This window comes from Myotis myotis, unplaced genomic scaffold (assembly GCF_014108235.1).
Source record: "Myotis myotis isolate mMyoMyo1 unplaced genomic scaffold, mMyoMyo1.p scaffold_m19_p_10, whole genome shotgun sequence".
Lineage (NCBI taxonomy): Eukaryota > Metazoa > Chordata > Mammalia > Chiroptera > Vespertilionidae > Myotis > Myotis myotis.
In genome coordinates, this window is record NW_023416314.1 from 46,816,909 (window position 1) to 46,844,095 (window position 27,187).

At 39.7% G+C, this 27,187-nt stretch overlaps 2 protein-coding genes across 10 annotated transcripts in view; both read right to left on the minus strand.

The window, feature by feature from the left end:
• The window catches only part of SBF2 (SET binding factor 2), a 357,871-nt gene that overhangs the window by 18,855 nt on the left and 311,829 nt on the right, over nt 1-27,187 (minus strand). For 7 of the 9 annotated variants that reach the window (XM_036325356.1, XM_036325358.1, XM_036325355.1 and 4 more), the window contains 4 exons: nt 21,370-21,554; nt 17,714-17,890; nt 15,239-15,340; nt 14,329-14,514 (listed from right to left, as the gene is read on the minus strand). In XM_036325356.1, coding sequence (XP_036181249.1) covers nt 14,329-14,514; nt 15,239-15,340; nt 17,714-17,890; nt 21,370-21,554 — 650 coding nt within the window. Of the gene's footprint in view, nt 1-10,160; nt 10,406-14,328; nt 14,515-15,238; nt 15,341-17,713; nt 17,891-21,369; nt 21,555-27,187 lie in introns of those variants that run through there. The other 2 variants (XM_036325360.1, XM_036325357.1) reach the window with 2 other exon arrangements.
• LOC118664816 (non-histone chromosomal protein HMG-14-like) lies at nt 10,415-12,941 on the minus strand. Its single transcript, XM_036325361.1, has one exon. The coding sequence runs from the start codon at nt 11,323-11,325 to the stop codon at nt 11,017-11,019; it is 309 nt and encodes a 102-aa protein (XP_036181254.1). The 5' UTR covers nt 11,326-12,941; the 3' UTR covers nt 10,415-11,016.

Consider the following 27,187-nt stretch of genomic DNA (forward strand, 5'->3'; position numbering starts at 1 on the left):
AAACGAGCTCTCTTTCCTTTCTTTGTCAGCCCTCTGTGTCTTTGGTTCAAATATCAACCATGTCCTCTAGTGCCACAATCCTCTTTCAGACACTTGTCCCTATGGATACAAATGCACACCAGAAGACACGGGCCCTGGGTGGGGCTTCCACTAGGCCGTTCTCAGGGGTTCCTGGCTCCTTTCTGAAGCATCGTGCAGACCTATAGTTCCCTTCATGACCTGTCATTTAGTGCTATGGCTCCTGGCTCCTGGTTCAGAACAGCCCTTGAATTAAACTCAGGAGTCACAGGCCAGGCCCCGGGCTCACTGTGTCCAGGGAAGAAGAGTCAGAGCTACAGTATTTCCACGGACCCCGTCCACAACAGGCCCTAAAAACCCTTAAACACTTTTATTAAACAAAGCCCCAGAAAAACAACACATTTCCCTCATGACCATTCACCACAGAAACCGCTTGCCTCATACACATCTGTATTTTTCCTGGATTATCCTGATATTTAATACCCTGAGGAATATAATTTTGAAGACCCACTTCTGATGTAAAGTAGCATGGAAATGATAGTGAGTATGACCTTAAGTTGAACTTACAGGCATTTCAGGGAGATCACATGCTGGGACTAGAAGTAAAACTCCTCTACAAGTGGAAAAATGCTTTCACAGCCCATTGTACTGAGTGACTGGCCTCACACAGACCTTGAACTTGGGAGCACTAGTGTGTGTGTGTCTGCATCTGTGTGCCACACTGACACCTGTAGTTGCTAATGCTTTGAGTGGAAATACAATCTGCCCCCAAACTGGGGTCAATTATCAGGTCTATTGGAAGAGGAAGCAAAGATGCCGAGCAATTTGTTGTTTTTTTGTTTGCTTGTTTGTTTTTTACTTTTTTAGCAACAGTTTAAGCAACAAACATGCAAGAATTTCTCAATGAAAAATTGGATTGACCTGAAGTCTCGGTTGATTAATACTTAGATACCACATTTGGAATCTGACATTAAGAAACACAAGGAATTTTCTGAAATGTCTTTCTACCACAATAATAAAGACCTAATTGCATTCATAAGACAAAATACGGCGCTTAGATTTCCAGTAAGAAAGAAAAATGCCACCTCCGCCATTAGTCATAAATCCCAGGGACTCATGGCTTTCGTTTCCTCCTTTACATGGAACACTAGACTCTTCTACTGCACACACCACAGTGGGCTCCCAGGCACAGTCCCCATGCGCCACGAGGAGCTATAATCAACATACAACAAGCTGCACATATTTAAAGTGTACAATTTGATAAGTTTTGACATATCTATACACCTTTGAAACCATCACCATAACCAAGACAATGAACCTTTCTGCCTCCTCCTGCACATTTCTCCCTAAGCAACCACTGATTTGCTTTTATTTTATATAAATGGAATCACAAGTATGTACTTCTTTTTTCTGCCTTTCTCCACTAAGAGCAATTATTTGAGATATATGTATGTTATCAGTAGTTAATTCCTTTTTATGGTTAAGTAGTACTCCATTGTATGGATATTACTACAATTTGTTTATTCATTCTCCTGTAGACAGACATTGGGTTGCTTCTAGATTTTTGGTTATCCTATATAATAAAAGGCTAATATGCAAATTGTCCCCACGGGTGGAGTTCGACCGACCAGGAGTTAGATGTGAGCTGACCACCAGGGGGTGGCAGCGGCAGGCAGTCAGGGGAAGGGAAGTCCCAGCCAGCAGCCAGCAGCTGCTAGGGACCCTACCTGTGCACAAATTTTGTACACGGGGCCTCTAGTTACATATAAAGCTGCTATAAACAGTTATGCACAAGTCTTTGTAGGGCATAAGCTTTCATTTCTCTTGCATAACCGTCTAGTAATGAAATGCGGAGTCATATGGAAATGTGTATGTTTAGCTTTTTAAGAAATGACCGAACGGTTTTCCAAAATGGTTTTGCAACTGTATATTCCCATCAGCAGTGTTGGGAGTTCCAGTTCCTCCACATCCTTGTCCACATTTGAGGTAGTCAGTCTAAAAATATCAGCCATTAAAACAGGTATGCAGTGGAATCTCATTGTGATTTTAATTTGCATTTCATAATGATGATGTCAAGTATCTTTTCATTTGCTTATTTGCCAGCTGTGTATCTTTGGTGAAATACAAATGTTTTGCTCATAAGAAAAATAGGTTGTTTGTTTTCTTATTATTAAGTTTCGCATATACCATTTACAAATATTTCCTTCCACTCTGTGATTTTTCTTTCCACTTTCTTAAGTGATTTTTGAAGTTTTTAATTTTGAAAAAGTCTAATTTATCAATCTTTTCTTTTATGAATCATGCTTTTGGTGTTGAATCTAAGATATCCTTGCCTAACCCAAGGTCACAAAGATTTCTTTCTATTTTCCTTTAAAAGTTTTATAGTATTAGGTCTTATATTTAGGTCTATGATTCCTTTTGAATTAATTTTTATATTGGTACTATGAGTGGATTTTTTTTGGCATCTGGAAATCCAATTGGCATCATATGTTGGAAAGTCTATCCTTACTCTACGAATTGTTTTTGCATCTTCATAAAAAACCAATTTTCCATATATCACATATGCGTGGGACTATAGACTGTATTCTATTTCATTGATTTATTTGTCTAACTTTACATCAATTATTACAGTCCTGATTACTATAGTTTAGAATAAGCCTTGAAATCAAATAATGCTATTCCTTCAATTTTCTTCTTTTTCAAAGTTGGTTTAGAATATTCTAGAATCTAGATCCTTTGCATTGCCATATGGATTTTAGAGTTAGCTTGTCAATTTCTACGGAACAGCATCCTGGGCGTTTGATTGTGACTTCATTGAATCTTATTTGGGGAGAGTGGCATTTTAACAATATTAAGTCTTCTGACCCATGAACACGAGGTATCTCCTGATTCATTTAAGTCTTTACTTTCAGTAATGTTTCCTAGTTTTCAGTGTCTAGGTCTTTAATAAATTTTGTTAGATTTCTTTCATGTTTTTATGGTACTACTGTAAATGGTAATTATTTTTAAATCTCAATATTCCAATGGTTAACTTTTATAGATTCCATAAACAATTATATTGTTTCTGAATAAGATAAGTTGTACTTCTTCCTTCCTAACGTGGATGTCTCCATTATTATTATTTTCTTGCCTTATTGCATGGCGAGGACTGTTAGTACAACATTGAGAAGTGGTGAAACAGACATCCATGTCTTGTTCCTGACTGTAGGGGTACAGTATTTTGTCTATTAAGTATGATGTTAGCTGTAGGGTTTTAAAATAAATACTATCTATAGTTTGAGCAAGTTCCCTTCTATTCTTGGTATTCTGAGAATTTTTACAGGGAATAAATGTTATATTTTGTCAAATCCTTTTGTTGCATTTATTGAGATGACCATATGGTTTTTATTTTTAAATTTCTTAATATGGTGAATTACACTGATTGATTTAAAATGTGAAACCAATCACGCATTCCTGGGATAAATCCTGCTTAACCATGGTATATTATTTTTTAAATATATTGATGTAAATGGCTTTGATTTGCTAACTTTTTGTTTAGAAGATTTGAATATATGATCATCAGGGATACTGGTGTATAGTGTTCTTTTACTGTCTTCATCAGGCGAAGGTAACGCTGGGCTCACAGACTGAGTTGAATATATTCTCTCTGCATCAATTTTCTGGAAGAGGTTTTTTTTTTTTTTTTTTTTTTTTTTTTGTAGAATTGCTATTATTTCTTCCTTAAATACCTGGTAGAATTTACCAGTGAAATCACTTGGGCTTGAAGTTTTCAGCATGGAAATGTTTTAACTATAATTTAAATTTCCTTAATATGCCTATTCAAGTTATGTATTTTTTCCTGAGTGTGACAGTTTATGTTTTTCAAAGCATTTGTCCACTAATTGTTGATTCCTTTGGTACAAACTGTTCATAATATTCCCTTATGGTCATTTTAATACCTATAGAATCTGTAGTGATGTCATTTTTCTCATTTCTAAAATTGATAATTTGTGTCTTCTTTCTTTGATGAGTCTGGCTAGAGGTTTATCAATTTGATTAATCTTTTCAAGTTAGCACAGAGATTTTTGGGCCCTAAAGGCAAGTCTGCTTCAAATAAATTTAGCCTTATTATATTATGTAGAATGATAGGCATCTCAGCCAATAAATTCATTCTATATAAGCATTTCCCAAAATATGTTGATAAATAGAGTTAGGCCTATCTTAGGCATCATCTGAATTCTGTTGTTCAAAATAATTTTGTATGTATCTTTTCTTCCCCATTAAAAAAAACACTTCATTGTTGAGAGTATTATAGATGTCCTCCCCTTCTCCCCCCCCCCCCCCCCCCCCCCCATTGCTCCCTTCCACTCCAGGCCTTTACCACCCTATGGTCTGTATCCATGGATAATGCATATATGCATATAAGTTCTTTGGTTAATCTCTTCCCATCCCCCTCCCCACTTCCTTCTGAGAATTTGGTATGTATCTTGATGAAGATAAAAAAGAAACAGATTTAAAAGTCCAAGCTATGTGAAGCATTTTAGTTTTGTTTTCCATTATGGAGTGAAACCTGCCAATTTCACTTATTTTATGAGAAGAGAATCTGAAATGGAATTTGGAGGAACATGAATTTATAGAGTCTTATATTTTGCCATGGGCCATTCAGTACTTTGTAAAATTTAAAGGCCCATAAAAATAAACTATGACTCAAATACCAGAAAAGATCAACATTTTGAGAATAAAATATAATAAGTTAAAATTGGATTTGCTTTCAGTAACTACAAATGATCCTATAGAGAATGGTATCAATATTTTAGACACACCCTAGAAAAATAAGTAGCTAATATTAGTTTTTGTGTATTTTACAGATTAAGTTTAACAAACATTAATTGTGAGCCTTGTACCATGCTAATCATCTTACATAAGATTTTAAATCCTTTCTACATATATATAAACCGAAGCAGAGAGGTTTAAAATTGTTAAAGATCAAAAATTAGTGAGACTGATTACAAATTCAGATTTACTTTATGGCTCATATAGTAAAAGCTTTAATGCAGACACCAAACTCTTGAGTATGCCATGAACCCATTAGCTGCAGCTATTTTGCTAATATTACTGGATACATTTTAAAGTTACCAACCTGTGTAAGGGCAGCTGAGCTCCTCACACATGTGCTCACAAGGGAAGCTCATATCTTTAAAGGTAAAATAGCTTTTGTCTTTGAAATGAGACCGATCATAGTGCTGGCATACAATAACTGTGAGGAGAGTCATTACAAAGCCAGACCACAATGAGTCAATTTACAACTTGAATAAACTTTAGAGGCAAAATTATAATTATTTGTTTTTCTCAAAGTGGGAAATAATAAAAAAGTTCTAAGATGTCCTCAAAGACTTATTCCAATGCTGAAATAAAGGAGCTGCTCTCTTATACTTCATGTTTTCATTAATATTACGCATATTTTCCCCCTTGGTGTTATATCTTTAAAAGAAATTTTAGGCAAAGATTTCATTTTTGTACTTTGGATGTATTTTCCTTTTGAATGTGGTTCAACTATTTTAAGAAAAGGAAGCAGCCTGTAATGATATCATTCGAGCTAAGCCAATTTCTTTTAGCAGTAACAAAAAAATCTGCCAGATGTTGCTATTATGAAATAGTGATCTAGCATTTATAATTCATTGGACACCTGGATATACTGGCATAAACAATGGCTTTTTATATGATGAGGCAGCTCTAATTTAAGATCAATGCTTCATCTGTTTTCTTTGTAACTCTTATTAGCACTAATGCACAAGTCTGGGCATGTTTCCATGGACTGCCTTTTGGCCTTCGGCGTGTTAGAAATGGTGAACAGCAGCGAACATATTCCACCTGGGGAAGTTTCGCCTGCTGCCGCGTAATTTTGCACTTATTTTAAAAGTTGGGCCTGCCGCTGAGAGACTGAGGACAGCACTAATTTGAATTGTCTGGCAAAAGCCAGAGTCATGTAAAGCACCAGTGTTCACTCGAAAGGCATTCGGAGACGGCAGTTTCTAATGCCCAGGCCTAGTGTGAAGGAGATGATGACACACTGCCTTATAATTAAGTCAGCGAGAGTCAGAAGCACTATTTGTTAACCATAGTCTTCTAGAGTCTCTAGTTTTTCAATGAATAAACAATCCCTTTCAGCACAAAATAATTTGCTTTACCAAAGCTGATACCTATCATAGCCACCCACCCATGAAATCCTGCAATTAAGGTCAGATGCTCACTCTGCCACGACTTGTCTGCACTCAGGTGGTTATGTATGACGTTCTAGGTCAAAGCAGGGTTCAGACTAATTTTTAACGAGGTACAGCCAGATTTGAAATCATACAAAAGGGGTCTTTAGACCCGGAACAACATTATTTTCTACAGTTTGTGAAGCATTCGCTTAGAAATAACTGAGCTTTTTATTAAAAATCAAACTGTTTTCAAAGTCAGAACTAACTGGTTTACATAGAACATTTGAATTTTAAGTCCTTATTTAAAATAAAGTTACTTTATTTAAAATAAATACACCTCAAGTTAGTTTATATAATTTAACATGATGCAATTTTAGCATCTACTGTGATGTATTCTAAACATAATAGGAATGTAATTTAGTGCTTTGGTTTAGTGTATGTTAAAATGTTAAGAGGTACTCACAGAGCACAGCTGACTTTCCAATATTCTCGATTACTCCTATCCAGCCCACCCCACTCCACCCCAACAATACACCACAGGCTGTACATCCCAAGCAAGTATTGTTATTATCCTTGAGACACAATGAATGATGTTCCATCTGTGAGGCAGGTATGTCTTATAGGAGAACCTCCCATCTCTTACTGATTGTGAGTGGATTCTGTTGCTGACTGTGTTTAGCTACGTGGAAATCTACAAGTTGAACATGGACATTTAACACATTTAATAGTGCATTTAACTTAAGCCAAATCCAGCCATACAAACTCAGTCCCCTATATTTCTCCCTCAATTTAAGGGAAGGAATAATTTTTTTTAAAAAATTGATTTTACAGAGGGAGGAAGGGAAAGAGAGAGAAAAACACGGATGTGAGAGAGATACATCGATCGGGTGGCCTGCCATATGAGCCCTGACCGGGAATGGAACTTGCAACCTTTTGGTATATAGGACAATGCTCCAACCCACTGAACCACACCAGCCAGGGCAAGGAAAGGGATTTTTAAAAGGTAAAAAGCCCAAAAAGAGGTGGGAAGAATGGGACGAGAGACAGTAGCAGGCCAAGAAAATCCAGTAAATTTCTGAAAGATGGAAAATAGAAGAATAGCAATTATGTGATAGAAAATGAGAAGCTATACTGGGATACCCCTATAGGATGAAATGATTTGAGAAGGTAACAGTTTGCCTATAAACCCAGAAAGGCTCAGAACTCAGAGGCCCAAGTGCTGAGTAACATACAAAGGGGTGAAATGAGAGCGAAAAATGAGGACAGGTTCTAAGTCATAGAGGCGGTCGGAGACCTCATGCGATTACCTTTCTGCAAGCAAGAGATTGTTCTCTGGGAAAACCAAACTTCATAAGCTCTGGCCTTGGGAGCACCAGACACACTGGGCAAGCGATTAGGCTTGAGAATAAAAAAGCTTGTCAAGTACAGATCTGCACACTTGTCTGAGACTTCCCTGCTCTGCTCCAGAAAACAGGCAGGCAGGCTCAGGAGGACGCTGGGCGCCCAACACAACATCTTCTCTGGAGAAACTAAACAGCCGCCGTTCTCTTTTTCTGGACTCCAGCCTACCGACATGTTGGACTTACTAATTAAAAACACTTTGCAAGTTCATCGAAGTGTAATTTACATGTAATAAAATGTCCCAATTTTAAGCATTATAGGTTGGTTAGTTCTGGTCATTGTGTACACACTGTACAGTCATGTAACCACCACCACAATCAGGACACGGAGCAGTTCCCTCATCTAAAACTTAGTTCATGCCTCTCCGTAGTCCATCCTGTCCCCTGACCATTGGTCCCAGCCAAACACTGATCTGTGTTCTATAACTGTGGTTTTGCCTTTTTCAGAATTTCCTACAAATGAAGTCATTCAGTGTGTTGTCTTTTTTACCCAGCTTTTTTCCCCCATAATTGAGATTTTATTGTTTGTTTTGGGGATCAGTACAGAGACATTTCAATTTGTACACATTTCTTAACATACATACCAAAAATGTAGTCATGTAGTTGTGATTCTTTTCTAAAAAGATATTCCAGTGACTTTCCAGCTTAAAATTTGGAGGCTAATTTTCCTTAATAGAATATTAAGTACTAATATCTTCAAAGGTTGATACGCTGTTACATCAAAGTCCCACTCATTCACAATTTATTTTTTATTTTTTAATTAAATCTTTATTGTTCAGATTATTACATTTGTTCCTCTTTTTTCCCCCCCCATAACTCCCCTCCTCCCAGTTCCCGCCCCACCCTCCGCCCTCACTCCCCACCCACTGTCCTCATCCATAGGTGCACGATTTTTGTCCAGTCTCTTCCCGCATCTCCCACACCCCTTCCCCCCCAGGAATAGTCAGTCCATTCCCTTTCTATGTCCCTGATTCTATTATAATCACCAGTTCATTCTGTTCATCAGATTATTTATTCACTTGATTCTTAGATTCACTTGTTGATAGATGCATATTTGTTGTTCATAATTTGTATCTTTACCTTTTTCTTCCTCTTCCTCTTCTTAAAGGATACCTTTCAGCATTTCATATAATCCTGGTTTGGTGGTGATGAACTCCTTTAGCTTTTCCTTATCTGTGAAGCTCTTTATCTGACCTTCAATTCTGAATGATAGCTTTGCTGGATAAAGTAATCTTGGTTGTAGGTTCTTGCTATTCATCACTTTGAATATTTCTTGCCACTCCCTTCTGGCCTGCAAAGTTTCTGTTGAGAAATCAGCTGACAGTCGTATGGGTATTCCCTTGTAGGTAACTGAGTTTCTTTCTCTTGCTGTTTTTAAGATTCTCTCTTTATCTTTTGCTCTTGGCATTTTAATTATGATGTGTCTTGGTGTGGTCCTCTTTGGATTCCTTTTGTTTGGGGTTCTCCGCGCTTCTTGGACCTGTAAGTCCATTTCTTTCACCAGGTGGGGGAAGTTTTCTGTCATTATTTCTTCAAATAGGTTTTCAATATCTTGCTCTCTCTCATCTTCTGGCACCCCTATAATTCTGATGTTGGTACACTTGAAGCTGTCCCAGAGGCTCCTTACACTATCCTCGCATTTTTGGATTCTTTTTTCATTTTGCTTTTCCGGTTGGGTGTTTTTTGCTTCCTCGCATTTCAAATCATTGACTTGATTCTTGCGCTCCTCTGGTCTGCTGTCGGGAGTCTGTATAATATTCGTTATTTCAGTCCGTGTATGCTTAATTTCTAGTTGGTTCCCCAATATAAGATCGAGGGTCTCATTAGTTTTCTTGTAGATCTCATTAAGTTTATCGGCGGCTTCTAAACAGTTCTTGAGAGACCTTAAAAGTGTGGTTCTGAACTCTATATCTTCCATTGACAATTTTGTCCTGTTTCTTTGTCTCCGAATTTTGTTATGCTTCCTTGGTGCACCCCCTAGTGGTCTTTGTTCGCAGTCTTATAGTTAAATCTTGATTGTTGTAGCTAATTCCAGGGAGGGTTTGACCTCCAGGCCAAGTGGCTATGAGAATCAGCTGTGTCAGCAGTGAGAGAACTTCTGTCCTCTAGGGAGGTGCTAATCTAGCCTTTGCCTGAGGCTATCCGGCAAATGCCTCTGTGCAGGGCTTGGGCGGGGCGGGTCGAACAGGATCAACAGGGTGGGCCGGAGAGAGCAGTTATGGCGGCTCTCAGTCCTGTCCCCAGGGGCTCTGCCGCTGCAAAGCTCAGAGAGAAAGCTGCACTCCCTCCGACCGAAGCCAGACAGTCCCGCTTCTCCCTTTTGAGTCTGGGTCCCTAAAGACTCGCCCGTATCTGGAGCTCAGAGTCTGCGACTCCCTCCCGATTGAAAACGCCAACCGCGCCCTCCGCCGCCAGCCGCTCCGCGCACTCTGCACCTCAGAATTTGACTTCAGCACTGCGCCTCCTCTGAGTGTCCGTATGCGTTTCTCTTTCCTCCTAGTTGTAGGACTTCCACTCAGCCAGCGTTCCTGTGGTTCTGGGTGATGTCCCTTCCGTTTTTTGGTTTCACTTTTGAAGTAGTTGTTCAAAGCAGCAAACTCCGGCGTTAACCTATGCCGCCATCTTGGTTCTCCCGGTCTTCCACAATTTAATATCATATGCTCTAACATAATCAAATTTCAATTTTTCACAACACTCTAACAAAGGTACTAGGAAAACTGGACTACCACACCAGAGATGTTACAGATGCACACAATTCTGACAGGGAGAGCCAAGATCAGCAGTGGTTTTCTTTAGGAAACAATGCTACCAAAAACATGGGAATAGAAGTAAGTTAAAATGTTCAAGACATAGCAAATGCACAACTGACTCCAAATTGCCATTTAGTTTGCTTTGTATTAGAAGATATAAAAACTACCCTCATCTATTGGATGTTAAGCTGACACCCAAGACAATCAAAGCCTCCCATATTCAATATCCCACTCTTTGCTGGTTGTACCCCAAAATAAACAACCAGCAAATGGTTTCACCTCTTAAAAAAAAAAAGCATTTACACTTAAAAAAATGGGATGAGGTAGAATTCCCTCCTTCTTAAAAATGTTTCTAGAGTTACTAAAAAACTTGCATTGACAAAACAGTTGATAAAACTATTCCTCTGGAATTGTACAAGAAGGGAGACAGGGACCACGGGTAAGACATGGTCTAAGATATTTATTAAAAAATAATAAAAATACGTTATAAAATCTAAAAAAATAAAGAAAAAAATAGAACAGACTGAAAACAAAGTAAAATGACAGATTTAAGCCCTAACATAGCAATAATTAAATGGAAATGGTCTAAATATATTATGACCTAACTATATGCTACTTATAAGAAACTCACTTCAAATATAAAAGTTTTGTTTGTACAAGTTTTATTTATAATAGCCAAAACTGATATTTCTTGGCTTCTTCCTCTCCTGCTTCATCTGAGGCCGGACTCTCCTGGATTTTAATTTCTCCATTTCCTGCAGGTAGATCTTCTTTAGGTTCCTGGTCAGCCACTTCGGCCTGCTTTCCCTTTGCTCCCCCTTTCCCTTTTGCTTGCACTTTTTTGTCTGAAGATTTATTTATTTTTGCCACCTTTTTTGGCTTTGTTTCCACTTTTGCAGGAACAGGTTTGGCTGACAATCTTGCCGACTTCCTCTTGGGCTCCTCCTTGGCAGAGCAGACCTTTCTCTTGGGCATCTGGCAGTGGGGTGGTGCGTGCTGGGTGCCTGAGGGCCATGTGCGCCTAGTGGCTTCTCAAACCTGGGCTGCCTGGCTGCTGCCACTTCTTTCGCTGCCCAAGCTACTTGGACCCGTGATGGGGGCAGTGGGAACTTTGCCTGGCTTTTTTCACAACCAAAATGATTTTAAGATTCACCATGTTTTTGTGTATATTATTATTTCACTCCGTTTGCTTGCTGAGTAGTATTCCTTTGTCTGAATACACCTGAATTTGTTCATCTGCTCACCAACTGAGGGGCAAGCTACCCCTTCCTAGTGACACCCATTCCCTTCCTTTCATTCTCTCTAAGCCCTAGAAACCATTTATTCTCTAGCTCCATATTCTTGTCATTTTGAAAATGTTATGTAGAAATGGAATCACATAGTGTGTAACCATTTGAGATGGCTTTTTTCCCTTTCTCTTCACACAATGCTATGGAGATCCATTCAAGTTGCTGCATGTATCAACAGGTCATTCCATCTTTATTGTTGAGGTGTATGCCATGGTATGGATGTAACAGTTTGCTTAGCCATTCACCTATTGCAGGACACTTTGTTCCCTTCCTGCCTCCAGTTTTGGCTATTATAAATAAAACTTGTACAAACAAAACTTTTATATTTGAAGTGAGTTTCTTATAAGTAGCATATAGTTAGGTCATAATATATTTAGACCATTTCCATTTAATTATTGCTATGTTAGGGCTTAAATCTGTCATTTTACTTTGTTTTCAGTCTGTTCTATTTTTTTCTTTATTTTTTTTAGATTTTATAACGTATTTTTATTATTTTTTAACCTGGTTACAAGTATAATACATCATGATACTAAAATCTTCGTTTTCTTTTTCCTGACTTCTGTGGATCACCTGAATACTTCTTAACATTCCATTTTGATTTATCTATAGTATTTCGGGTGTACAGCTTAGTGGTTAGACAGTCATATACTTTATATATTTTCCCACCAATATTTCCAGTACCCAGCTTTATATAGCTTTCTTAGTGGTTGTTCCAGGTATTATAGTCTATATCTCACCACACTTTACTGACATTTTACTGCTTTCAGTGAAGTGTAGAAACCTTACTTCCCTTTATGTTCTCCCATTTAAAATATAATGGTCTTGCCCTGGCCGGTGTGGTTCAATTGGTTGGATATCATCCTGTACACCAACAGGTGGTAGGTTTGGATTCCTGGTCTGGGCTCATACCTAGATTGCGGGTTTTCCCCAGTTGGAGTGCATGCAGGAGGCAACCAATCAGTTTTTCTTGCGCACATCAATGTTTCTCTCTCTCTCTCTCTCTCTCTCTCTCTCTCTCTCTCTCTCTCTCTCTCTCTCCCTCCTTCCCTCCCTCCCTCTCTCTAAAACAAAAAACAAAAAGCAATTGTCTTAACTATTTCTTTCAGGTATATTGAGAATCACATCAACCATCAAACAATTTAGAAAACTCAAGAGAAGAAAAGTCTACTGTATTTACCCATATTTTCCTTTCTGCTATCCCAAGATTCCTTCTCTTACCATTTATTTTCTTTTTAAATATATTTTTATTGGTTTCAGAGAGGAATCTTACCATTTATTTTCTTTTTAAATATATTTTTATTGGTTTCAGAGAGGGAGAGGGAGAGGGAGAGAGAGATAGAAACATCAGTGATGACAAGGAATCATTGATTGGCTGCCTCCTGCATGTCCCACACTGGGGATCAAGCCTGCAACCCAGGCATGTGTCCCAACCGGGAATCTAACCGAGACCTCCTGGTTCATAGGTCGACATTCAACCACTGAGTCACGCTGGGGGGGCCTATCATTTATTTTCTGTTTGAAAAATTTTCTTTAGCCATTTAGAAATCTATAATGCATTTCAAATAAATTTTCGTGAATGATGTAAAGGTCATAAAGATATCCAGTTATTCCAAAAGATAGAAAGCCACTGCTAATGGGTATAGAGTTTCTTTTTGGGGGTGATAAAATGTTCTAAAATTGATTGTGGTCAACGTACAAGTCTGAATAAAATACTAAAAACTTTTAAATTATATACTTTAAATAAAATTTAAATATTACACAGTGAATCAAAAAGCCGATTAAGTAATTAATAGAATAAAAGTCCAAAAACATAACTGTACACCCAATTGGTCTCTTCAGAAGACCTGGTTCTAATTATTATTCCTGAAAACATTCCCACCTTTCCTTCTAATACATGGCTGAAACCAATGTATTACAAAGAGGCTCACTGTTCTGACAAATAGTTTGATATGCCAGAGTCCATTCATTGCTGTGGTGCAGATGAAGCAAAGCTGGAAATGTTAACCGTTTCCCTTGGCCAATTTAGCACTGGTGCCAATGCAAACCCAGTGCCATCTGATTTTCAAGCCCAATCCTGACCAAGGCCCCATTAGCAGTTTTATCTAATGTGCCTGAGATGAAGGTAGGAAGGAGTCTATAGCATTCACATCTCCCCAACCCTGGTTCCCACTGGATTTTACTGGATTATATACCTGGTTTCTGTCTGGTCTCCTGATTAGCCCTGAGTAGGCCACCTAGTAGAACCAAGTCAGTGTTCTCAACCTCTTAGGCTGGCTTGGCTGGGCCCTGATTCTTTCTCTAGGGGTTAGGCTGTACTTCTTGTATTCCCAGGCACAAGCTCAAGTCCTCCCAAACTGGGAAGACTGCAGGCTGGATTTCAGGCCCTACCATTACCTACTCTAAGTCAAACCTTCTTGGAGAACAAGCCCACGTTTGCTTCTCTTCTTGGGAGACGGTAATTTAGAGTCTGGCCACTTCACATGGGGGGCCCAGCCAATAGCCAGGTCAGCTGTCGTAGTTTCAGAAACCAACTAGTTTTCTCCTCCATTCCCAGGAATCCACTGCTGAGACCTCAGGAAGTCTTAGGGCTGACTCCATCACTTATGGCAAGAAGGCACCTGGCACAGCTCTGCACATGCTACTTCTTTTCTTCCCTCATATCAAGTCAACTGAAGCATGCTCTACTCACCTGGTGCACACAGTCTAAGAATTGCAGGAAGACTGGGGTAAAACCACTACCCTGACAGTTGAGGGTCAAGCTGCTCCGCTGACTGAATTTATGACCAAAAGAGAGCCACTCTTTTTCAACCAACATCCGGAAGCCTTCAAGTGTCCTATAAAAGGGATCACTGAGTAACTGCACCAGGGATGTCACCTAAGGCACAAGCAGATGGACACTTATTATTTTCAGTTCTGAAAAAATCCTCTGGCTAAGACAAAGTACTTCCTTTTGATGATAGCTAACTCACCGGCAAAGTTACCTGGGCAGCAAACTTGTTCACTAACTGCTCCAGGACAGCCAATTAAATTAATCCCGCAAACTTTCTAGTAAAAATTAAAAGTCAAATTCATTTTGTCTACATGTTTTCTTTCAGGGAATCCAGATTTTAATCCTTACCTGGCTAGTTTGCCGACTGTGACTTTCTTCTAGGTTAATTAATGAGGCCAGAGGATCAGTTCAAACCTACTTTTCGGCAGGCGTAGATTAATGTCTGACTATAGTTCACATTCAGACCTTTCCTTTTCACTCTGGAGTAAGTAAGGGAGGAGCTTAGAGGGAACCAGGCAAAGGACTGACTAAACCTGGGAAGGACGGCCCACGTCCCACACTGCAGGCCAAGGAGCGCCATGTGCATGCCTGCCCGGTGCACCTGTGGTGTGGCACCCGATGCCCGAGCCAGAGCTGCAGGCTATGTAAGGCCTGGAAGCCCACAGCACAGGACACCTGATGGACACCAGGGGGTGTTAACACAGGACTTTTCTTTGTTGATACAAATTAGTCACTAATCAAAAGGTTCACCTGCAGAATTTAAAAACTAATTGAAACACAAATTCATACATATACAACCAAATATATGAGAATATGTGTAAGAGTTTACTTGTGCTGTGATGTCCCAGCCTTCTTCCAAACAGACCAACACGGAGGAACCATTCTCCAGGACCTCGGACACCACCACGGCCAGCTGCATGATCCTGTGAAGCTGAGACGGGAAGGAGCCACGATTAGAGCCAGGGCTTTCTGAGCACCCGGGACAGACAGACTTGTGTCAGCCTTAGATAACCAAACAAGTCAGGGGATAAAGCACTTGACCTAAACGTGAGTTTTAAACACTTAAAGTTCTTTGTCAAAATAAAGATTAAGCAATGTGTTCAGGGGACACATGATGAGATAAATTGATCTTAAATGATTTCCCCTGACGTAGAACATCTATAATTCCATAGAGTGGAAAAGTTAGAGATTCTAAGCATTCCCCCCTCCCCCCACCCCGTCAGAGTTACTAGACTTAACATTTGTTTTTCCATGATGATGTAGTAAGTACTATGATGATGTAGGAAGTTCTATTTTGGATCCTCTTAATTTTTCTGGAATTAGATAGTGGGGATGTTTGCACAACTTAGTTATTATACTAAAAGTCACTGAATTATATACTTTAAAAGGATGAATTTTATGATGAGTTATATCTTTAAAAAGGACACTCTTATTTGTCTGTATGGGAAGAAAACTTATACTTGTGCTTAGCTTTTAAAGCCAAGCCACTGACTCACAGTCTCCAATGAACCATAGGTTGTGAGCACAGCATATAGATTTCAAAGTCAAACGTGCAATGCATCACTTGACATAATTTGCAGAATGAATTCAACTTTGAACTGAAATAGAAAACCCCGTATTTTAAACAGAACTAGCTATTTTATTTATTTACTGGAGGCCTGGTGCACGAAATTTGTGCGAGGGGCTTGGCCCTCGTAGCCCTAGCTTTGTCCAGAAGGTTGCCTGGAAGGACGCCCGGAAGGTCATTCAGCTGTCTGGTCTAATTAGCATATTATGCTTTTATTATAGATTTTTATTATTTATATATTTTTTGAGCTAGCTATTTTAAATACAGGAAATAAGGCACACGTCCTCTCCAGCACTGGAAGCTCCTCACCTACTGTTCCTGTAGACAGCTATTTCCAGGCCTGAATTCTCTTGCACTTAGCACTTGCTCTAAGTTAAATTTTAAAATGCCAGTATCTCAAGTAGAGCAATGCTTTCTACTGTTTTTTGGGGGGCACTAACTTCTGGTATGAATCTACTTTGGAGTAAGGAGCAAAACACAGAATGTACCAGAAACACAGATAGGCTGGTGGTGGGAACAGTTTGGGCTGGGGCTCATAACTTAGGGACAGAAGAGAGTACTGATCAGCTCCTTTTGTGTGTTCTCAAAGGATCCGGAATAGCCTTAATAGTAACATACACTGACATAGACTTATGTATTATGTTTTTATTTAAAATTTTTACTGGGGGGGGGGGGGGTTGAGAGAGAGAGAGAGAGAGAGAGAGAGAGAGAGAAACATCGATGTATTCATTGGTTGTTTCTTTTATGTGCCCTGACTGGGGATCAAACCCACAACCTTGGCGTATTGGGACAAAGCTCTAACCAACTGAGCTACCCAGCCAGGGCTGATACCCTGATACAGGTTTACAACTAATTGTACTATACGTGGCTGTTTTTTTTTATAGTTTAAGTACCTTAAAAATAGTTACTGCACTGGGTACTCACATCTTTTTTTTTTTTTTTTTTTTTTTTTGCCTTTTAGTCCGATACACTGTGGGAAACAACTATTTTTCCTCCTCAAGGGAGGCAGGAGGCTTGGAGGCAGAGGGGCCAGGTGATAGAGGGGCTGGAACTCATGCGGGGGAAGGAGCAATGGCCACAGCATCAGGAGCCTAAAGACAAGGCTGAGGCTGTAGTGCAGACATGTTCTTGGCCCAATGTCTGCGTCAGTGTCTAAAACATGCGTGTCATAAATGTCTATGTGTGCTGGTTACCTACTTCTCCCCAATTTTGCAATAAGAGTTCAATTAAAACATCCCAAGCTTGACTCACCTGAAGGAAGGATATGTGGTTTTCCCTTAACCTTAGGGAAGCCTCAGGGCACCCAAAGTGCCTGCGGTGGCTGTTTTGGGGGTTAATCTAAAATCTAGAGACATGGACCAGGCAGAGACAAATGCAAGGTCAGAGAGTAAGAGAGAAGGGTCCTTGGAGTCCTGGACCCTCACTCTGTTGACAACAGAGCAGGAGGCCTAAAAATATATGCTGATTAAATTTATTGTATATAAAAAAGTGTCCACCTAAAAATAATGACCTCCCCTTAGCACCCTATGGAGACCAAGTTTTCAATTACAGAGAGAAAAACCTGGGATGGAGAAGTCTGCCTCTCTTCTCCTGTAGCATACGGGTTCCTGGAACCGAACGGCTTTTATGAAGGTACACAGTAAAGGCAGACGGCGGGGCGTGGGGGAACACAGTATTTCCCTCAAATGCCAACTCTGTATATCCTTGAGGTCAAAGGCAAGTCGCTCCAGACATTACCTGTGGAAACCACTCGGAGTCTCCCAGAGCCTTCAGGAAGGTCACGTCTGAGTCCGTAGGAATGGTGCTTGGGACACAGGCCCTCATCAACTTTTTAAAACTGGCTTTCACTTGTCGGATGTCATGAAATTCAACGGGAACAAACTCACAATTTAAAGCAAATTCTAACTTAAAGTTCTGTGGATAAAGATGCAGAGAATTAGGCAGATGAAGTGTCATGGTAAGAGAGCAGTGATTTCAACAGGGCAGTGCTTAAATGATATACAGCTATGGGGGCCAAGTAGCTGCAGAGGCTGCAATGGGTCAGGAAAACCAGTCTTGTGTGGCTAGGTGCCCAGATCGCTGGAAAGTCCTGCACTGAGGCCTACTGGTTTCCCTCAGCTGCTGTCATTCCGAGACCCTGAAGAGACTTCTGGTCGGTGGGAACCTGATGGGTGCTTGTAACATCATATATCAGCCAATATAAAGCCATGGACCTGAAGTCTGGAGTGGACCAGTGATACATGGACAGCACGGTTAATACAAAACTGTGAATGAAGTCTCCCGAGATGCACATTGTGATGAAAAGGCAATATGCTGCTGAGGTTCCAGAACTCTACAATTCAAGTTTGTAGAGATACGCATATTTATTTCTTATTAAGGAAGTAAAACAGTCATTGGAAAAATGAAAAAAAAAAGTGATGATAAACATTGAGAAGAAAATAAAAATTACTATCTTACTGCCCTAACATGTAGGTACTCCTTTAAAGTCAAAATAAAAAATTCTACACAGTAAAACATGAAAGGCTTTGCTGATTTCTAGCTTTGGGACAATATTTTTTCACGCATTAGGACACGTGTCAAGCTATATTTATTTGAATGTATTTATCATTTATACTTTTAATCCACGTGGAATTTATCCTATGTGAGGTTGCATTTGTAGTTAAAGAATGCTTACCTGATGGCACAATTGTATATTTTATTTTGAAAACTTAGTCACCTAATTTTGAAGATTTAAAAATTCTCTAACTTCTCTTGCTACACAATGAATTAATTTTCTTATATCCTTCCCACTTCCCTCACATTCTGCCCAAATGACACTACTGGGTCATCTGCTTTCCTAAGAGTAAAACTGCTTTCTGGAGGCTGGTTGTACAACAATGTGAATGTATTTGACACTATGGACTAAAGGAGGATAAATGTTACGTTATCTGTATTTACCAAAATTAAAAAAAAAATGCTGCAAGGACTTATTATAGGGTCCATGTTATGTTTTGTATTGGTTATTTTAGAGTACTTTTAAAACGGCCTATTAAAGTTTTAAAGTAAAAAGCAAAAACCCCCAAATTAAAAAAAATAGCATTTCTAATACGTATCAAGAAAAAAAGTTTCTTTATCTTAGTAATTCAACTTTTAGGAGTAATCTAAAATGTAGAGAAAGAACCCTATTGAATCATATCTCAATTAAAAATAATAAGCTATATGCTTGAAAACATGACTGTAATTTTATATACAGAAGATAAAGAAATGGAAACATTCAACAATATGGAATGTTGCATAGTGATTAAAATGATTATAAAGAATATTACAAACATGGAAACATGCTATGGTTAGAATACAGAACTTGGCTGTACGCATGGGTTCTTTTCTATCAGTTATTTTTTAAAAGTTATAACAGATAACAGATAGTTTACTTTTCAGGAACACTACTTTCCCTTCCATTCCCAACTACAAAGGAGCTAGGCATGCCTGTCTCATAGACCTGGAGTTATCAGCCATAGTGTTGAGACACTGTTAAGTCATAGGAACTTATTAGCAAGTATAAAGTATTAAAGTCTGTGAATCAGGAAATACGACCAATTCAAGATTACCCAGAGGAAGCCACTCTCACTCGCTTTCCTCGGTGTTTCCTTTGTTGGGAGGCAAGGAGTGGAGCTGCAGTTAGAGAGCACGGCGCTGGCCTGAACGTGGCTCAGGTCGGACAGGTATGGACAGTGCTCCATAGGCACAATTACATTACAACAAGCAAAACCTGAATGGGACGTACAAAAATCCCAATAACTGCTGTGCAAGGAGGGCGAGATTATGTTTTTAAAACGTAATTCTTTATTGATAAAAAAAAGATCAGAAAGAAAAAAGAAAGACAGAAAGAAGTGAAGGAGGAAGGGAAATAGGGTCCCCAGTGGCCGGTTTTTCTTAGTCATATGTGCACAGCCACACAGCAAACCTGAGGACTGATGCACAAAGGATATGGCAGAGATGAGCATTCAAGAGACAACCTGGGGGAGTGACTGCCATCATGAGTACGTGGTGTGCTCAAGTGCAGGGTGTGTACTCTGGGAGGCACTAGTGCCAAGCAGGCTGTGCTGGCTGCAACCCTGGGTTGCTGTTGAAAGGTGTTCCAACTATTTTCTGGAGAGAAAGTATCTGCTGTGTCAGAAGACACGTGTGCATATTTAAACATGGAGCATTACCCAGCAGTTTCATGACTCCTACCCTAAAGGCTGGTGACTAAGTGGCTGCAGCAGCCTCGGCAATGGGGGAAGAGCTTGCCCCCGAAGGGATGACTCAGCCACTGGCATCTTGAGGACCCAGCATGTGGGATCCTGCCCACAGCTCCGTCCACAGTTCAACCAAAGGTCTGTCTGCACTGTCCCGTGCCAACTGAGGTGCCAGCTAGACTAAACTTTGGGGGATTTTCTGAATTAACAAATACTTCTATTTTCCCCACACCTGTCAACAGCAATGGACTTTATTTTGTGCTGGGTAAATTGCAAAAACATTATCTGCTTTTGGAGATAGAGACTATCTTTATAATTTATAGGACCTGAGCATAGTGAAGCTCTTTAGCATAATAATTAAAAAAATAAAGGGGAGCCCAGCTGGCGTGGCTCAGTGGTTGAGCATCAACCTATGAACCAGGAGGTCACGGTTTGATTCCCAGGCAGGGCACATGCCTGGGTTGCGGGCTTGATTCCCAGTGTAGGGTGAGCAAGAGGCAGCCGATCGATGATTCTCTCTCATTATTGATGTTTCTATCTCTCTCCCCCCTCCCTTCCTTTCTGAAATCAATAAAAATATATTTCAAAAAATAAAGGGGCTTAGCATCTAATAGTTTGAATGTTCTGACATATCTCAGGACACGTGCCTCTGCCTATACAGCCTGTGAAGCTTCAAAAAAGGCAACTTCGAGAACACAGCCTGGCCTTCCCTCGCTCCAGTGCAGCGAGTACCACCGTCTTCTTCCCACTCTTCTACCTCCTGGCAGCTTTCTTTGTCAATAGGTTTTCAATAGCAAAACCTTCTGACTTGCCGTAGACACAGATTCCTGTGGAAGCTGAACTAAGATAGTGGAAAAACAGCCTGAGTAAGCCTTATTATTTCTTTTTTGTGGGTATACATTCCTAATATTCCTGATGTTTATGCTGATCTAGTTATGATTATGAAAAATACTTCTTTTCATAGCTAATAAACATGTAAAAGTGTACATACTTCTCTATCAAGGTACATGTAGACATACATACATATATAATGAGCTAAGTGTTTTTAATATTATTAACTCCAGGTTAAGAACCCATGCTGTAAAAAAAAAAATCCTAGGAAAGCTGATTTATGAGATAAGTTAACACTGCCTCCAAATATCTATAAAGTTTCTAAGTGAGAAAAAGAAATCTTACCCTTAGTTGTGACTTTTCACCAAATATATAAAGGGCTGGTTGGCGTTTCAAGAGCTGGTTTTGCAGATAGGCGCTGTTACTATAGGAGGCCGAGTGATCCTTGCCTGCCAGCCGGGCGCCAACATCAATGAAGGACGTTGGAGAACTGATCAGGCGAGTGCTAGAGCGAAGACTTGCCCATACACCTTTACAAAAGCCAAAATAATCGAGTGAGGTAATCTGATGTGGGAATGCCACTGAGCTGGGAAAAAGACGCATGCTCTGTAGGTATTGTTTTAGAGGTAACAGCAAGGTAATTAATCTAGGACCTAGATTCTAGGTAATCATGGATCATACTGGTCATTTGTCATTTACGTTTACGATGTATAAGCACTATTCAATACAGCATCAAGATTAAGCGTGGAAGGACTAAGCAGTCAGCCACGTCAATCCCATGACTGTATTTTGATGTAAAGTTAGTGTTTATGAGTAAACACTGGGATCATAAATAGGAAGAGCGCACTGGCACTGGGCAACAAAAATGCAGGCGGGGCAACGAGGAAGCCTGGGCAGGAGAATGTGACTCCATTTCTCTGGGCTTCATGAAATAAGAACATGCGTCCGCTTCAGTCAATCAATTCAACAAGAAATCTAGATTAAGAATGACATTAGAACTTTACTAAACCCACTAAAATCTCAGGCTGGATTTGGAATATGTGTGCATCATGCCAAAATGATGCAATTTAAAGTCAGTAAAGATTATATTACACTCTTTCCCCCCAGTACACTTAGTAATGTACATTGCACTGAATCTTAGGAGGCTTTATGTAAAATTTATAGTCAGAGGCAGATGTCTTCTAAGGGAAAGGTCAAGCTGAGCTGCTAGAGGAGTCTCATAAGTGACCTTAGTTACATTCATTAGAAAAATCAAGGATTCCTGTATGCAACTAGACTGTTGGATATTAAATATCCAAACCCCAAAGCACACGCTAAGTCTGACATGTGACTGGCAATGCAGCACCTTTACAACGTAGCCCCTTATAAGTCCTATAAACTGTGAGGTTCACCTGGGGGATGTGTCGCGGTATAAGATACCGCAGCTGCTTCCCCTGGGTGGGCTTCCTCTCCCGGTTTGGAAAGGCTCTTTGAGAGGCTTTCCTCTTTGCCAAATGTTAAATCAAGCCTCGTTTCTTGCCCAGAAGTCACTGTGATTATGTCACACTGGCTCCTCTCTTTATGAGCGATTATAGGGTCAGGAGACCAGTTCCTAAGAAAAGGTTTTATAGGTGATTTCTGCTTAACGTAGATGAATCTTTCTATGTAACCCCTAAACTTGTCTTAGATATTCTGGCAAGCTTTTGTAAATGAAATCACAGAGGAAATTCAGAATGGGGGTGAGAGTAAAAGATAATTTGACAGACAAATGTGATAAACATCACTGGTAACACACGTTTTCATATGAAGGTGGTTAAAAAGAATGACACATCATGACCGATAATACAGTACCTTGGTTATGGACTCTTCCCTTAGTTGAAGATTTGGGATTTGACTGAGTAAAACATGTATCTCTGTGCCCATGCACTAGGAGGTGAGGATAAAGGCAGAAGGAGGATAAAATGCACAGAGCAGCAAACATCAGAGCAAATCGAGTAAGAGAAGAGTAGGTTATTTAATTTTTAAAATCAAGTTAACATAGAAGAAAAGATGCAAATATAATAAAAAGAGAAGATTTGATTAACAAATAAAAAGCTGCACAGTCACACAGAAACGATGAACTGAGCACCTGCTAAATGAAATGCCAGCACCTGTTTATAAACGTGAGCGCAGTGAAATGAACGCACAGCAGCGAGTGGCACGGACAATTATACCAAATGGAACCAGCTTTTGAAGACTGTCATTGGGTGACAATAATAAAGTCAAGGAATTTAGTGACTACATTGGCCCTAGTGTTTGCGGAGGCTGATTGACGGGAAGTGCTACGTACTGTACAACACATTTGCTCTTTGAGCAAGGCCACCACATCAGGAATGAAGCTCTAGCAACCATTTGGAATAACTAAGAGCATGTTTTTGCAACAAAGCACTAAGCATTGCCACACTATCTTCTTTTTTCATCTGGAAATTACAGTTATTTTCCATAAACAAATAGTTATAAGTAGCAAAAAATCATGATCCTGTGACAATACCTAATGCCACTAAGAATATAGCTTGTGATGACTGAGGTAATGACTTCTTCTGAAATCCCTACTTACACCAAAATGATAGGCAGTATTAGAGATAATACTTTTGTAATTTGAGTAATATTGTGGGTTTGTGTTTTTTTCGACAAAAAGTACTTTGCAACTATGGCAAATTTTTACCTGATAATAACAAAAATAGTGAACAGTAAGTTACAGTGTATCCTGAGCAAAGGAACTGCTCAAATCAAGTAAGGAAAATGCTTCAGCATTCATTCAGGATTGAAAACGTTCACAGCAGTATTGTTAAGCTATACATTGCGACACTGCATAAAGTATGACATCACTTAATAAAAAAATCATTAGAAGTAATTTTCATTGCTGCCTTGTTCCTTTAGAAGGAAAGGAAAGGCACTGATGGCTTCAGTGGCTAACGGAGGTGAGAGAGCTGAGGCTGCAGAGGTGCAGGCTGACTGCACAGAGGGGAATGCTGCTGCGAGACAGAATGGAGACCGGGACACAGGCTGGACACCAGGTCTCCCATGTGCTGGCGGCCTCTCCTTTCTGTGGAGGTTTGAGCTTTCCTACTGAGCATGGGACCTAAAGGCTTACAATGAAGTTTGAGTTGCTGGTTCCTGATTCTGAAATACTGTTCCCTAAACTTACCACGCTTTCTTATGCTAGTGCCTCGACCTGGAATGATTTCTCCCTTTTTTCCACCTGACAAACTCTTTATGCCTTAAGCTCCAGAAACGAGAACTTTTCTGAAAACCGTTCCAGACTATTAGCCCAGAGCTGTGGAGAGCTCTATTGAAACTCTGATCACACTTCATTGGAGTTACGTGAACATTTGATCCTACTGGATTGTGTGCTCCAAAGGGCAGGGACCTAACCACATTTATTCTCATATCCATATGTATATGTAACATCTGATTATTTTCTTTTGAAAACTGATACACTGTGAACTGCTGTGGTCTTCTATATCTTCAACTCAATTATTTGCTTTGAAAGAATAAAAAGGCGGTGTTAAATAAATAAAAAAATTAAGCACTTTCCCCAGATAGAGGCTCATTAATGAAAAACTGCCAAGTATTTATCACGTAGCAGAAAAATCAGCAATGAGAAAATGGCCTGCAATACGGGGCCAGCAGAGGCTCTGAGAACTGTAATCCCACCTGGCAGTGGTGACCAAAGGGTGATGCTACTGCACTGGTGGTGAGGTCTACTCAGCTTCCTGAGTGACTCCTGCGTGGGAAATACTTGTAACACCAGCCGGCAGCTGTATTTTTTTCCAAACTGCAGCATCCTCCTTAATGGTCTGTGAAATCACTTTAGTATATATATTTAAAAAGTGAAATAGATTAAAACTGAAAATACTATGTGCACTGCATGTGGTATAGATGAACACTGTTTCATGAAACTTCTGTTTTGGAATACATACATTTTGCACTGTGACTCAGCCCTGAACTGTGATATAAAGTGAATATGCATATCTATAATAATAAAAGCATAATATGCTAATTAGACCTGACATCCTTCTGGACGAAGCTGGGGCTGCAATGGAAGTCTGGGTCCTGGGTGCCAGAGGGAAGCCGGTGCTGGCAGCTGGGGGGAGGAAGGCCTACTCTTGCATGAATTTCGTGCATCGGGCCTCTAGTACATACATAAGTAGAAAATGTATTTCTTACTGTGAGTCATGATAAAAAATGTTTGAAAGCTACTGGAAGATACTGAGCTTTTGCATCAGTATCTGGCTTAGGGCAACTGAAATGCAAATGTAGGCTTTTCTCCCATGCCAGTGGAGTATTAGGCAACAATAATGATAATAACCACAACAATGATAATAGAACTAACATTTATTGAGCTCTTATTATGAGCCAGTTACTAGGTTAAGTGCTTTACATAAATTATTTCATTTATTCCTTATAAATACTCTAAAGCAAGATACTATTTATCATCTCCATTTTACAGATGAAAAAAATAAGAGAATTAAGAGGTTTCCTAAATTGCTCAATATCATACACTAATTGGTAGGGCTGCAGTTTGAATGTAACTGAACTAGACTCCTTGTGTCTTGTCACCTAGGCAACGCTGTGAGCCTGGCCTCAGGGTCTGGCTAAGGGATAGCTTCAGGGAAAAAGTGATGTAGTTCATCCCTCATGGGAATGGATTGTTGTTCAGAGCATGAGTGTTTCCTAAGCACTAGGGTTGGTCTCTCTATTCTGTGTAGACAAAACAAAGAAGAGAAGGAAAAGAGATGGTTGGGTTGCATGTGGGGATGAGGTCCTGTACTTATTAATGTATGAGAGATAAGCTAGTCAGTGAACGCTGCACTGAAATGGCCTGAACCAAGCCTGGTCCCAGTTATGCTATTTGCTAAGTGACCTTGACACTTCCTATCTCAGAGCCTCTTAAAATATACACTGAGTGGCCAGATTTTTATGACTGGCCAGATCATTATGACCACCCCATCAGTATAATTAATGAAGTGAATTAGTTATGCAAATAATAATAATAATAATAATAATAATAATAATAATACCTTGAAAGTATTTGCTTAGGAAGTTTTCAATATTCAGTATTTTTGGAAGTGTCAATGAAGTACTGATGGGGTGGTCATAATAATCTGGCCGGTCATAATAATCTGGCCACTCAGTGTATATTCTGCAGGTTATTTCAAGGATAGAATAACATTTGTAGAGGAACTTGTAGGGTTATGGAAATGTAAAGAATGAACAATTAAAAACAGCCTCCAGCTCCTGGCCTGGTAGCTCAGTTGGTTGGAGCATTGTCCCGTACACCAAAGGGTCGTAGGTGTGATCCTCGGTCAGGACACGTACAAGGCAACCGATGGATGTTTCTCTCTCTCAGTGATGTTTCTCTCTGTCTTTCTCTCTCTTTTCCTCTCTCTCTAAAAATCAATAAGCATATCCTTGCACGAGGATTAAAAACAAAAAGCTGCCTCCATGTGGCTACTTCTCAATATACTTAACTATTGTATTTTTGTATTTAAGAGGCAGTCACAATTTTCTCACGGCATTTTTCTACTCAACAAAGTAACTTGTCCAAGTTGTGAGTTTATGCATTTTTCCTCCATGGTGCTCAAAAGCTATTTTAATTACAAATGAAAAGCAATGTGATCTAGTCACATTCTCATTTTTCTTAATGATTCTTGTGTAAAGAAGGCTGCTTCCCCTGCCTTACCAGATAGATCATCAGTGTGCACACTGAATGCAAAGTGATTACTGACAGAAAAAAAGGTGAAGGAGACAGTGGAGGTCAATCTCATCTGTGCAGAGCAGAAAGGCACACAGTGGAAATAACATAAGAAGGAAACCAGGAGCCGAAACCGGTTTGGCTCAGTGGATAGAGCGTCGGCCTGCGGACTGAAGGGTGCCAGGTTCGATTCTGGTCAAGGGCATGTGCCTGGGTTGCGGGCACATCCCCAGTGGGAGATGTGCAGGAGGCAGCTGATCGATGTTTCTAGCTCTCTGTCTCTCTCCCTTCCTCTCTGTAAAAAAATCAATAAAATATATTTAAAAAAAAAAAAAGGAAACCAGGAACTAAGAGTCTATGACAGTGAAAGGAATGAAAACAACAACAACACATCACACAGTGAAAATACACAGGAGAGAAGAAAGGAGAAGGTTTGAGGATGATTTT